The sequence below is a fragment of the Mustelus asterias genome, chromosome 5, assembly GCF_964213995.1.
Source record: "Mustelus asterias chromosome 5, sMusAst1.hap1.1, whole genome shotgun sequence".
NCBI classification, from domain to species: domain Eukaryota; kingdom Metazoa; phylum Chordata; class Chondrichthyes; order Carcharhiniformes; family Triakidae; genus Mustelus; species Mustelus asterias.
The window spans coordinates 70,957,036-70,970,512 of record NC_135805.1 but is presented as its reverse complement, the minus strand read 5'-3'; the positions used below and the strand labels follow the sequence as shown (position 1 = coordinate 70,970,512).

The following is a 13,477-nucleotide window of genomic DNA, read 5'->3' as shown; positions in this document are numbered from 1 at the left end:
ATTAAAGGGTCATAAATAAAATCAGAAAATTGTGGAAAATCTCAGCAGGTCTGGCAGCATCTCTGGAGCAAGAAACAAAGTTAATGTTTCGACCCTTCTTCAGGACCAAATCTGGTAAGGGTCAGGACTCTTAAAAATGAAGAGGTCAATGAATGTTGTTGCGAAGGGTAGGGATGATATGCTTTGTAAGAGGACTGCTTGCATAGCCATACAGTTCTTCCAGAAGAGGGAGAACCTGGCACCCTGCCTGGACAAGCGGGAGGAGTTTCCCAAGTGATTGTTGCTAGGGTACAAGAGATATATACCTGCACACTGCAGAAAGCCTGAAATTGCCCATCCCACTCATGGACTCTGAGAACTTTGATGATTGAGTACCAAATAAGGCACGATACTACCAGGATCGCAACCCTGAAATTTCCTCTTGGGAAATAAGGAATGGCAGGTGACAGAAGTGTTCGTGAGGAATCACTCTGGAACCAGTGACCATAATTCCATTTTTTAAGATAGCTAAATTCCATAGCTTTAAGATAGCTATGGAGAATGATAGGTCTGGCCCAAAAGTTAAAATTCTAAATTGGAGCAGGGACAATTTTGATGGCATTAGACAGGAAATTTCAAAAGTTGATTGGGGGAGTCTGTTGGCAGGCAAAGGGACGTCTGGTAAGTGGGAAGGTAATACTAGCATTCATTTCTGGAGGGCTAGAATACAAGAGCAGGAATGTACTGGGGCAGCACGATGGCACAGTGGTTAGCACTGCTGCCTCACAGCACCAGGGACCCGGGTTCGATTCCCGGCTTGGGTTATTGTCTGTGTGGAGTTTGCACGTTCTCCCTGTGTCTGCGTGGATTTTCTCCGGGTGCTCCAGTTTCCTCCCAAGATGTGCGGGTTAGGTTGATTGCCGTGCTAAATTGACCCTAGTTTCAGGGGATTGGCAGGGAAAATATATGGAGTTACGGGAATAGGAGCTGGATGGGATTGTGGTCGGTGCAGACTCGATGGGCTGAATGGCCTCCTTCTGCACTGTAGGATTCTATTCTACTGCTGAGGCTGTATAACGCTCTGTGAGCTGTTTTGGGCCTCATAACTAAGGAAGGATGTGCTGGCCTTGGAGGGGGTCCAGAGGAGGTTCACGAGGATGATCTCAGGAATGAAGGGTTTGTCTATACTTGATGGAGTTTAGAAGGATGAGGGAGGGATCTAATTGAAACTTAGATTACTGCGAGGCCTCGATAGATTCTACTTGGAGAGGATGTTTCCACTAATGAGAGAGACTAGAACTTGAGGGCACAACCTCAGAGTGAAGGGACACTCCTTTAAAACTGAGATGAGGAAGAATTTCCTCAGCCAAAGAGTGGTGAATCTGTGGAACTCTTTAGGCCAGGTCATTGAGTATCTTTAAAACAGAGATAGATAGGTTCTTGATCAATAAGGGGATCAAGGGTCACGGGGAGAAGGCAGGAGAATGGGGGTGAGAATCATGTCAGCAATGATTGAATGGCGGAGCAGACCGACAAGCCAAATGGCTGAATTCTGCTCCTATGCCTTGTGGTCTTATGGGAGGCTTTCAAAAGCGTGTTAACCAGGGTTCAGGGTAGCGCATTCCTTTTAGACTGAAGGGCAAGGCTAGAAAGAACAAGAACAAAGAACAAAGAACAATACAGCACAGGAACAGGCCCTTCGGCCCTCCAAGCCCGCGCCGCTCCCCGGTCCAGGATTGAATCCTGAATCCAGGATCCCCGCCCAATTTTCCAGCCTATCTACATCCTAATATCCTATCCACCGAGCTGTCCCTCACAGCTACGATGCTTTGTTCATCACAACCTATTAACTCACCCCCACCCCCCCCCATTCCAGACCATGTGATCTCCAGGGAGAGGCGAAAACCCAGAGTGAAAACCCCAGGGCCAATATGGGGAAAAAAAAATCTGGGAAATTCCTCTCCGACCCCCTGTGGCGATCGAAACGAGTCCAGGAGATCACACTGGCTCTGATCAGAAAATGCTTCCCAACCCTATTCATTTCCACTTCTGCTTTACGAACACCATCTGAATTCCCTGCCCCCGAGACAGGTTCCCAACTATCCGCAGTCTCGCTCTGTACTGGCACCAGCAAGATGATCATAGAATGAAGCCTTGAAACGAGAAACAAAGAACAATTAGCCCGCGCCGCTCCCTGGTCCAAACTAGACCACTCTTTTGTATCTCTCCATTCCCACTCCGTTCATATAGCTGTCTAGATAAGTCTTAAACGTTCCCAGTGTGTCCGCCTCCACCACCTTGCCCGGCAACACATTCCAGGCCCCCACGACCCTCTGTGTAAAATATGTCCTTCTGATATCTGTGTTAAACCTCCCCCCCTTCACCTTGAACCTATGACCCCTCGTGAACATCACCACCGACCCGGGGAAAAGCTTCCCACCGTTCACCCTATCTATGCCTTTCATAATTTTATACACCTCTATTAAGTCTCCCCTCATCCTCCGTCTTTCCAAGGAGAACAACCCCAGTTTCCCCAATCTCTCCTCATAACCAAGCCCCTCCATACCAGGCAACATCCTGGTAAACCTCCTCTGTACTCTCTCCAAAGCCTTCACGTCCTTCTGGTAGTGTGGCGACCAGAACTGGACGCAGTATTCCAAATGCGGCCGAACCAACGTTCTATACATCTGCAACATCAGACCCCAACTTTTATACTCTATGCCCCATCCTATAAAGGCAAGCATGCCATATGCTAGTAGAAGTCGGGAACCCTGGATGACTTGGGATATTGAGGATATTCAAGCAGAAGAAGAAGGCATTTAAAAATGAATCGGCAGCTGAGACCGTGGATCCCTTGAAGGGTATAGAGGGTATAGGAGTAGAGTTAAGAGAGAAATCAGGAGGGTAAAAAGCGGACACGAGATTGCTTTGGCAGATAAGGCAAAGGAGAATCCAAAGAGCTTCTACAAATACATAAAGGGCAAAAGAGTAGCCAGTAACTAGGCCCTTATGTAGGGCCTCTTAAGGATCAACAAGGTCATCTATGTGCAGATCCACAAAAGATGGGCGAGATCTTAAATGAATATTTCTGATCAGTATTTACTGTTGAGAAAGGCATGGACATTAGGGAATTTGGGGAAATAAATAGTGATGTCTTGAGGAGTGTACATATTACAGAGGAGGAGGTCGGGAAGTCTTAAAGTGCATCAAGGTAGATAAATCCCTGGGACCTGATGAAGTGTATCACAGGACATTGTGGGAGGCTAGGGAAGAAATTGCGGGTCCCCTAGCAGAGATATTTGAATCATCAACAGCCACAGGTGAGGTGCCTGAAGATTGGAGGGTGGCAAATTTTGTGCCTTTGCTTAAGAAGGGCTGCAAGGAAAAGCCTGGAAAAAGCCTCACATCTGTAGTGGGTAAGTTGTTACAAGGTATTCTGAGAGACAGGATCTACAGGCATTTAGCGAGGCAAGGACTGATTAGGGACAGTCAGCATGGCTTTGTGAGTGGAGAATCTTGTCTCATGAATTTGATTGAGTTTTTTGAAGAGGTAACCAAGAAGGTAGATGAGGGCAGTGCAGTTGATGTTGTCTACATGGACTTTAGCAAGGCCTTTGACAAGGTACCGCATGGTAGGTTGTTGCATAAGGTTAAATCCAGGGTGAGGTAGCCAATTGGATACAGAATTGGCTTGATGACAAAAGACAGAGTGTGGTTGTAGAGGGTTGTTTTTCAAACTGGAGGCCTGTGACCAGTGGTGTGCCTCAGGGATCGATGCTGGGTCCATAATTATATTAATGCTTTGGATGAGAATTTAGAGGCATGGTTTGTAAGTTTGCAGATGACACCAAGATTGGTGGCATAATGGAAGTGAAGAAAGCTATCTAGGGTTGCAATTGAATCTTGATCAATTGGGCCAGTGGGCTGATGAATGGCAGATGTTTAGATAATTAGAAACATAGAAACCCTACAGTACAGAAAGAGGCCATTCGGCCCATCGAGTCTGCACCGACCACAATCCCACTCAGGCCCTACCCCCATATCCCTACATATTTACCCACTAATCCCTCTAACCTACACATCTCAGGACACTAAGGGCAATTTTTAGCATGGCCAATCAACCTAACCCGCACATCTTTGGACTGTGGGAGGAAACCGGAGCACCCGGAGGAAACCCACACAGACACGAGGAGAATGTGCAAACTCCACACAGACAGTGACCCAAGCCGGGAATCGAACCCAGGTCCCTGGAGCTGTGAAGCAGCAGTGCTAACCACTGTGCTACCGTGCCACCCACTAATTAATTAGATAACTGCGAGCTGATGCATTTTGGTAGATCAAACCAGGGCAGGACTTACTCAGTTAATGGTAGGGCATTGGGGAGAGTTATAGAACAAAGAGATCTAGGGGTACAGGTTCATAGCTCTTTGAAAGTGGAGTCACAGGTGGACAGGGTGGTGAAGAAGGCATTCAGCATCCTTGGTTTCATTGGGCAGAACATTGAATACAAGAGTTGGGATGTCTTGTGAAATTGTAAGGCCACACTTGGAATACTGTGTACAGTTCTGTTCACCCAATTATAGAAAGGATATTATTACCTAGAAAGAGTGCAGAAAAGATTTACTAGAGTGCTATTGGGACTTGATGGTTTGAGTTATAAGGAGAGGCTGGATAGACTGGGACATATTGCCCAGGGCAATAAGTAGGAGGCTTAGGGATTATCTTATAGGAGGTCTTAAAATAATGAGGTGCACAAATGAGGTAGATAGTCAACATCTTTTCCCAAAGATAGGGGATCTAAAACTAGAGGGCATAGGTTTAAAGTGAGAGGGAAGTGATACAAAAGGGTTCAGAGGGGCCATTTTTTCACACAGAGGGTGGTGAGCGTCTTCAATGAGCTGCCAGAGGCTGTAGTAGAGGCGGGTACAATTTTGTCTTTTAAAAAGCATTTGGACAGTTGCATGGGTAAGATGGGTATGGAGGGATATGAGCCAAACAAGGGCAATTGGGACTAGCTTAGTGGTAAAAGAAAAAGGGTGGCATGGACAAGTTGGGCCAAAGGGCCTCTTTCCATCCTGTAAACCTCTATGAATCTAACAGGCTGTACTGTTTTAAGCTCTACCTTTGAAGCAATCAACACCATCATAGTTGGTTTGTCACATACATGTACAAAATCATGGGAAAAATGTCGATTCTACGTATTTTACACAAAGAGCTGGGAAAGTCAATGAGAAAAGTCAATGAACTACAACTTGAGAAAATAAAGTTTTAACTGGTGGAGAAAATAATTCACTGGCTATCGCACTGTACTTTGTTAAACAAAGCAGGAATGTTCAAGGATTCTATTGTCTGATTCTTATCCAGTCGTACTTCACCTCCACATTTGGCTGGTGAAATCTCAATCGAACTGAACTGTTTGCTGGACACAAACTACAAGTTCTGTTTGATAGTTTTTCACTTGACCTGCAGCTGAAGGCTATAAAGCTTTATACCACATATAATGATTTGACCTCTGGGTAGCACCAACTGTTCAAATAACTGAACACATATCAGATTGTTATGAGCCACTGTGGGGAGAGCTCCTCCCTTTCTGGCTTGATGTTTGAGTTCTGGATGTCAATGTACTGACAGAAGTTCAAAGTGGCAGCAAAGGTCAAAAAAGAAACTTCAATTATAGGAGAGCACTTCAGGAATGAACATGCAATTCTCAATAAAAGCATCTACTAGTTTCTAATTCCGGGCAAGAATCAAAGCATTGTCAAAATCCCCTTCAGGCTCGGAGTAAAGAATGAGTCAGGTCCATTGGAAATGGATTCCAAAAGACAGAAATAATAATTTGGGTTCAATTTTACAGTGGGCCTTTTGAATATCCAGACACTAATTATATTACTTTTCAATAATTGCAGAATCACATCGTTGGAGGTTCTGCAGCAGTTTCCACAAACTTAGCATACCTTAGCTTTAAAAACATAGGTACTCGCACTACATTATGTAAGTTGATATTAACACCATTCTAATATTATATTTCAAGGTCCAGCTGGAAAAAAAAGGCCCAAATATAACCCGAAGAATTACCAGCATAATTCCAATATTTTCACCAGCTTTTGGTACAGTCATTCGCTGAATCTCAACATACTTCAGAATGGGCCCATCATTCGGCCAGAGGTAAAATTATTGATACTGCTCCACCTGAAGGACAGAGATTTTGAGGCCACCCACCCAGTGGCAATTGGGCACTAGCAATCTGAAAGTAACAGGATAGAACTTACCACCAGGTTTCTGCTGTCACTGTGTCTATCACCATTTATATGGATCTTCAGAATAAGCGGCCACAGAAACAAGAACTCACCTAATATAGATATTTCAGTTTAAGGACCTACAACGCATCTTAGAATTCAACGAGGTGAAGTGTGGCTAACTCAAGCTCTGCCTGATAACAGCTGGCTTTCCAGTTGAAGAATGGCATAAAGATAAGTACAGTAAGAAGTTTAACAACACCAGGTTAAAGTCCAACAGGTTTATTTGGTAACAAAAGCCACAAGCTTTCGGAGCCTTAAGCCCCTTCTTCAGGTGAGTGGGAATTCTGTTCACAAACAGGGCATATAAAGACACAAACTCAATTTACAGAATAATGGTTGGAATGCGAATACTTACAACTAATCAAGTCTTTAAGATACAAACAATGTGAGTGGAGAGAGCATTAAGACAGGTTATAGAGATGTGTATTGTCTCCAGACAGGACAGCAGACTCTGCAGGTTCAGGCAAGCTGTGGGGATTACAGATAGTGTGACATGAACCCAATATCCCGGTTGAGGCCGTCCTCATGTGTGCGGAACTTGGCTATCAGTTTCTGCTCAGCGACTCTGCGCCATCGTGTGTCGTGAAGGCCGCCTTGGAGAACGGTTACCCGAATATCAGAGGCCGAATGCCCGTGACCACTGAAGTGCTCCCCAACAGGAAGAGAACAGTCTTGCCTGGTGATTGTCGAGCAGTGTTCATTCATCCGTTGTCGCAGCGTCCGCATGATTTCCCCAATGTACCATGCCTCAGGACATCCTTTCCTGCAGCGTATCAGGTAGACAACGTTGGCCAAGTTGCAAGAGTATGTACCGTGTACCTGGTGGATGGTGTTCTCACGTGAGGTGATGGCATCTGTGTCGATGATCCAACATGTCTTGCAGAGGTTGCTGTGGCAGGGTTGTGTGGTGTCGTGGTCACTGTTCTCCTGAAGGCTGGGTAGTTTTCTGCAGACAATGGTCTGTGACCACAACACCACACAACCCTGCCACAGCAACCTCTGCAAGACGTGCCGGATCATCGACACAGATGCCATCATCTCACGTGAGAACACCATCCACCAGGTACACGGTACATACTCTTGCAACTCGGCCAACATTGTCTACCTGATAGGCTGCAGGAAAGGATGTCCCGAGGCATGGTACATTGGGGAAAGCATGCAGACGCCAAGACAACAGATGAATGAACACCGCTCGACAATCACCAGGCAAGACTGTTCTCTTCTTGTTGGGGAGCACTTCAGCGGTCACGGGCATTCGGCCTCTGATATTCGGGTAAGCGTTCTCCAAGGCGGCCTTCACGACACACGATGGCGCAGAGTCGCTGAGCAGAAACTGATAGCACACATGAGGATGGCCTCAACCAGGATATTGGGTTCATGACACACTATCTGTAATCCCCACAGCTTGCCTGAACCTGCAGAGTCTGCTGTCCTGTCTGGAGACAATACACATCTCTATAACCTGTCTTAATGCTCTCTCCACTCACATTGTTTGAATCTTAAAGACTTGATTAGCTGTAAGTATTCGCATTCCAACCATTATTCTGTAAATTGAGTTTGTGTCTTTACATGCCCTGTTTGTGAACAGAATTCCCACTCACCTGAAGAAGGGGCTTAAGGCTCCGAAAGCTTGTGGCTTTTGCTACCAAATAAACCTGTTGGACTTTAACCTGGTGTTGTTAAACTTCTTACTGTGTTTACCCTAGTCCAACGCCGGCATCTCCACATCATAAAGATAAGTACCAAGCTACTTTCTAAAGTCAGGAGGGACAGGAATTCTTTCCAAGCTTAATCAAAATAACTTGGGCTGCTGAGGCATGATCGCACTCCTCCAAAGAACGGACTCCCTACCTACCTTCCTGTGGTAACAGATGCCAACTAAGTCAGCCCAATATGAAGAAGTGCAGGATGCCCTGATATGCATCTTCCTATGCATGGCAGTCCTAAGTTAATGAGGTCTCGGTCATTTCATAGAAATCATAGAAATCCTACAGTACAGAAAGAGGCCATTCGGCCCATCGAGTCTGCACCGACCACAATCCCACCCAGGCCCTACCCCCATATCCCGACATATTTTACTCGCTAATCCCTCTAATCTACGCATCTCAGGACACTAAGGGGCAATTTTAGAATGGCCAATCAACCTAACCCGCACATCTTTGGACTGTGGGAGGAAACCGGAGCACCCGGAGGAAACCCACGCAGACACGAGGAGAATGTGCAAACTCCACACAGACAGTGACCCAAGCCGGGAATCGATCCCAGGTCCCTGGAGCTGTGAAACAGCAGTGCTAACCACTGTGCTACCGTGCCGCCCAAATTTCACTCCCAGATTATTCTGTGTACCAGGCCTCTCATGGTACTGGAACCACCATCTCTGTCCTACGTTTTCAATGTCCGCTTTGCTGTTCTGTTCTTATGCCACTGAACCGCTTCAAACCCAGTCCTTGCCACTCGCACTGATAATGAAAACCCTTTCCGACCCATTTGCTGCAGCTAACTATCACAATGGTGGCACACTCAAGTCAGAACCAACATTACTCCTCTGCTGACAGAATACCGGCAGTCTCCATGTTTATTACTGCTCACTACCTCCATCTTTTCCATATTTGTTGACTGGCAGCTCCCTACCCCCTAACACTTCAATAGTTTAATTTAGGTATTTTCAGTCAGACCGCTGACAAAGTTCTTAAGGTTGCAATCAAAAATATTTGCGCTCTCCATGTCAGATTTCTGTTCTCTGCCCATTTCCACTCTCACCTAACTCGCCCATGCTTTGCATTCTCTCTTCACCTCTCACCAACTTCCAGCTTTTTCTATCTTCTTTTTCTGCTGCACAACATCCCTTTCCTTCCCTCCCTCCCTCCCTCCCTCCCTCAATCCTCACCCAGCTCCCTCTCTCCTCTCTCCCTCCACCTCCTAAGTTTTCTGAAACCTGAATCTTGCAGACATGAGTGTGTTAAACTGCCATTCGGTTTCAACAGGGGCTCCAAAATAGTGATTGCCAAGGTGAGTAAGAAAAAGGACTTTCATGATTTTCACAGAAATAAGTTAAATGCCTTCAGACATGCAGATTACAAGCATACCTCATAATAAAAGCAAAATACTGTGGATGCTGGGAATCTGAAATGAAAAGAGAAGATGCTGGATAAATTCAGCAGAGTTAACTTTTTGAGTTCATGTGACCCTTCTACGGAACTGAAGAGGGATAGAAACAATTAAATAGTTGGAGAGAGGAGCGGGGCAGAATGGAAGTTCAGAGATCGAGTGAAGTTGAGGAGAGATTGACAAAGGTATCATGAGCATTTGACAAATCAGAATTTAATGGTGCCGTTAGGGACTGAAGAGAGCTAGTAGTGGCATAAAGATAAGATCAGTAAGAAGTCTCACAACACCTGGTGTTGTGAGACTTATTACTGTGTTTACCCCAGTCCAACGCTGGCATCTCCACATCATAAAGATAAGATAGCAGAGGTGTTGATAGGAGAACAATGGTCAGTAATCAGTGAAAACAAAATTGAAAAATAAGTGACAGGTGGCTTTGTGTGGTTCTATTGGGATAAGCCAAGGGAACAAAAAAAGGGTAAAGATGGAAGGAAAAGGTCACACTCTAAAGTTGATCTCAATGTTGAGTTCAGGGGGTTGTAATGTGCCTAATCAAAAGGTGAGGTGTTGTTCTTCCAGTTTGCATTGGCCTTCACTGGAGCATTGCAGCATGTCGAGGCCAGATGTGTGGGCATGACAGCAAGATGCTGAACCGAAATGGCAAGCAACCAGAAGGTTGGGGTCATGCTTGCGGACAGCGCAAAGGTGTTCTGCAAAATGGTCACTCAGTCTGCATTTAGTCTCCGCATGCAGAGGAGACCACATTGGGAGCAGCGAATACAGTGGACCAAATTGCAAGAGGTGCAAGTGAAAGGCTGCTTCACCTGAAAGGAGCATTTGGGCCCTTGGACAGTGAGGAGGGAGATGAAGGGACTGGTGTTACACCTTCTACAATTGCTTGGGAAGGCGCCGTGGGAAGGGGATGAAGAGTTGAGGGTGATGGAAGAGTAGACTGGGGTTTCGTGGAGCAAGTGATCCCTGCGGAACACTGATGGGGATGGGGGTGTGAGTAAGGGGAAGATATGGTTAGTGGTGGCATCATGCTGGAGTTGGCAGAAATGGCGAAGGATGATCCTTTGAATGTGGAGGCTGGTGGAGTGAAAATAAGGTAATGAGGGTAATAACCCTGTCATGGTGCTGGGAGGGAGGGGAAGGGTGACAGCGAAGGTGTGGGGGATGGGTCGGACACAGTTGAATGCCCTGTCAAGCACAGTGCAGGGAGAACCTCGGCCTGGATTCAAAACGTTAACTCTGTTTCTCTCTCCACAAATGCTCCCAGGCCTGCTGAGTTTATCCAGCATTTTCTGTTTTTATTACAAGCGTACCTCGATAGTTTCTCCATGGTGCCTCTGAGTTCTCGTCCCATGTCAGTGATGGGAAACTGTTCTGTTCAGTTGTCCCGTTGTCTGTCAAAAACTGATCTACATCTGGTTCATCTTTGTATTTTTGAGCTGGAGACAGTGAAGGGAACATGTTGGCAATGCTGTCTTCTTGCTGTGACGTGGGTTTTGTTTTGCCCTTTATCAATGCTTTATCAGCTTTCTGCCCTTTGACTATATTTGCCAGAGGCTTGTTTTTCATTGTAGCAGAGAACCTCACTTGCTTGCTACCTGGCTCCGTCCTTGTGCCGCCATCAGAATCCTCAGCTGGTAGTGACATTACCCCTGTGTCCTCTGTGGACCGAACTGGGGTCCATTTGGATAGGCTTTCTGATTCCGTGGAGCTAGTACTTGGACTGCGCTTTAGAATGCCTTTTCTTTTTGAATGCTCAGTCTCTCCTCTTCCAAAAGTCAGATTTGGTATGTCACTGTTATATTCTTCTGGCTTCTTGATTTGGCTGGACGTGTTGTTCACTAAACTTGGAGGTCTATCTGATTCAGAACTCTGGTCCAAGACATTGTGCCCCTGTTGATCTTTTCCCTTTAATTCATAGAGCTTTGTATTGGCTTCAAACGACTTAATGTCTGAAGGTCTTGAAGAAACCAAACTGTCTATGTCAGGAGATTCGCTTGCAGCACCGTCACTTACTGGATTTTGCACCGCTGTTGGGTTTGATTTTATGGCAGTTTCAGCACCATCTTTTTGTGGCTTTTTAGCCCCCTGCAGAATTTCTGACAGAAAAGTTGATGAATTTCTTGACAATGGGTTCCTCGTCCTGGTATCAGCATTGTGCACGATGTTGTCTTCCTTTGAATCAGAGGGTATTTCTACACGTGACACCGATGGTCCCTTCATATGATCACTGGTCTCTGGGGTTTGCGTAATTTCTGCATCACTGTCTGGTCCCTCTGAATCACAACTGTCCAGTGCAGCCTTAGGACTGTGCTTGAAATAATCAATTTGTTCAGAAACATCTGGCCTTCTGAATGTCTCAGTCCCCACTGGGGAAAAATCAGGTTGGTCATTCCCGCCTCTCTTTATATCAAGATTGGTGGGACTTTTTCTAGAACTCTGCAGAACTGGGTCTTCCCTTGGTGTCCAGAACTCATCTCGTTTGGCTGAGTATAATGGTAGACCAGTAGTATAATCAGAGTATGGATTTGTTTCAGAAACTGGTGCATCAACTGCTTTAATGGATGAGTCAATGCCAGGCAGAAACACGTTATTGCTCGGGGTTGCAGACTCACTTTCCTGATCCTTTCTGAGTCCTTTCCTGTACAGCTTGTTGTCACCTTCTGTGAAAATGTAATTAAAGCTGTATGAGAAAAGGCCACGGCTCATATTCTATAGGTTATATGCATCTGTTACACTTCAAAATATTAAGAAAAGCCTCCCGAGTATATTTCAATTGAAACTGAAAGAATTACAGACCCAAAATTTGGAATAGGTTGAGACTGAGCCAGGAATGAAGAGTGAATTACTATTGTTGATCAATTGATGATGGAAGCTCTTATCCATTGCAAATAATATTTATGCTTTTTTTATGTATTTTTACTTTCATTATTAATCACATGTGGGAAATGTGAATGATTTGAAGCTAACCAAGCTTCATACTTGGCTCAGTTGCCTCTAAGTCTGAAAGTTGTCAGTTCAAGCACCACTCCCAAGTGCTGAGTACATCATCGAGGCTGATGGTCCAGTGCTGTATTGAGGAAAATCAATAAGGTTTCAGGTGCCCTCTTTTAGGGAGATACCAAACAAAGGTCCAATCTGCCCCTAGAGGGATATAAAAAAAAGTTTGAAGACCCTGTTTGAAAAGATGCAGTGAAGCTCACCCAGTGTCCTGTCAATATTTATCTCTTAACCAAAACCAGGTCATTTATTTCATTGCTGCTTTTGGAACATGACTTTGTGCAACTTGACTGCTGCATTCTCTACATTACAGGTACTGGACCCCATATCTGGGAAGCTTCGTACTGGATGTGTGCCGGATTCGGGGGTTTTATGGATTTTGTGTCCTAGAGCATGGACTAATAACATATGAAAAGAATTTTATTCAAATTGCTACCATGAGTGTCAGCTTCAAATGTAGTCAGTTCAGGTCCTTACAGATGTTGGGGCACCGGATAAGGTACCCTGTACAAGAATTGCCATACTTCAAAAGTTCTTCATTTTTAAAGTTGTTTGGGATATGCTGAGATCATGAAAGACACTGGATGGGATTCTCCGACCGCGCTCGCCTGAAAACCAGAGATTCCGGCCCGACTTCAATGGACCTTTACATGGTCTGCGCTCCCCCCCCCGCCCCACCCGCTAAAATTCCAGTGGCGGGCAGGACGGGAGAATTCCGGCCAATGTATAATCCCAATTCTATCTTTCTTTACTCAGCCATCTAGTTTCTGCCAGGCAAGTGGGGTTAAAACTTTACCTGCTTGTGTTTTTGCTGTAGAAGAACATGCTTACTCATTCTTTCAATACACACGTTGGCAATTGGAATTTCTTATAGAATCCTTCAAGAGGCATTTTACAAAAGTTTTGCTTTGGAAATTCATGTGAATGATTCATACATCATCTCTCAGATCCACCATTTTAGTTGCTCCTTCAAAAATTGAATCAAGTTTAACATTCTGAAACTTTTAGTTATCTCTTGTCAGCGCTGTACATTTTAGATGATCACTCATGGGATTTCTAATGATGTTTTCATTAACCTCCCC

At 45.2% G+C, this 13,477-nt stretch overlaps 1 protein-coding gene across 1 annotated transcript in view; it reads right to left on the bottom strand.

Annotated features, from left to right (window-relative positions):
• Positions 1 to 13,477, bottom strand: part of LOC144493600 (synaptotagmin-like protein 2) — a 201,652-nt gene that overhangs the window by 81,552 nt on the left and 106,623 nt on the right. The window contains exon 6 of the mRNA XM_078212746.1: positions 10,709 to 12,058. Within this exon, the coding sequence (XP_078068872.1) occupies positions 10,709 to 12,058 (1,350 nt within the window). The remainder of the gene's footprint in view (positions 1 to 10,708; positions 12,059 to 13,477) is intronic.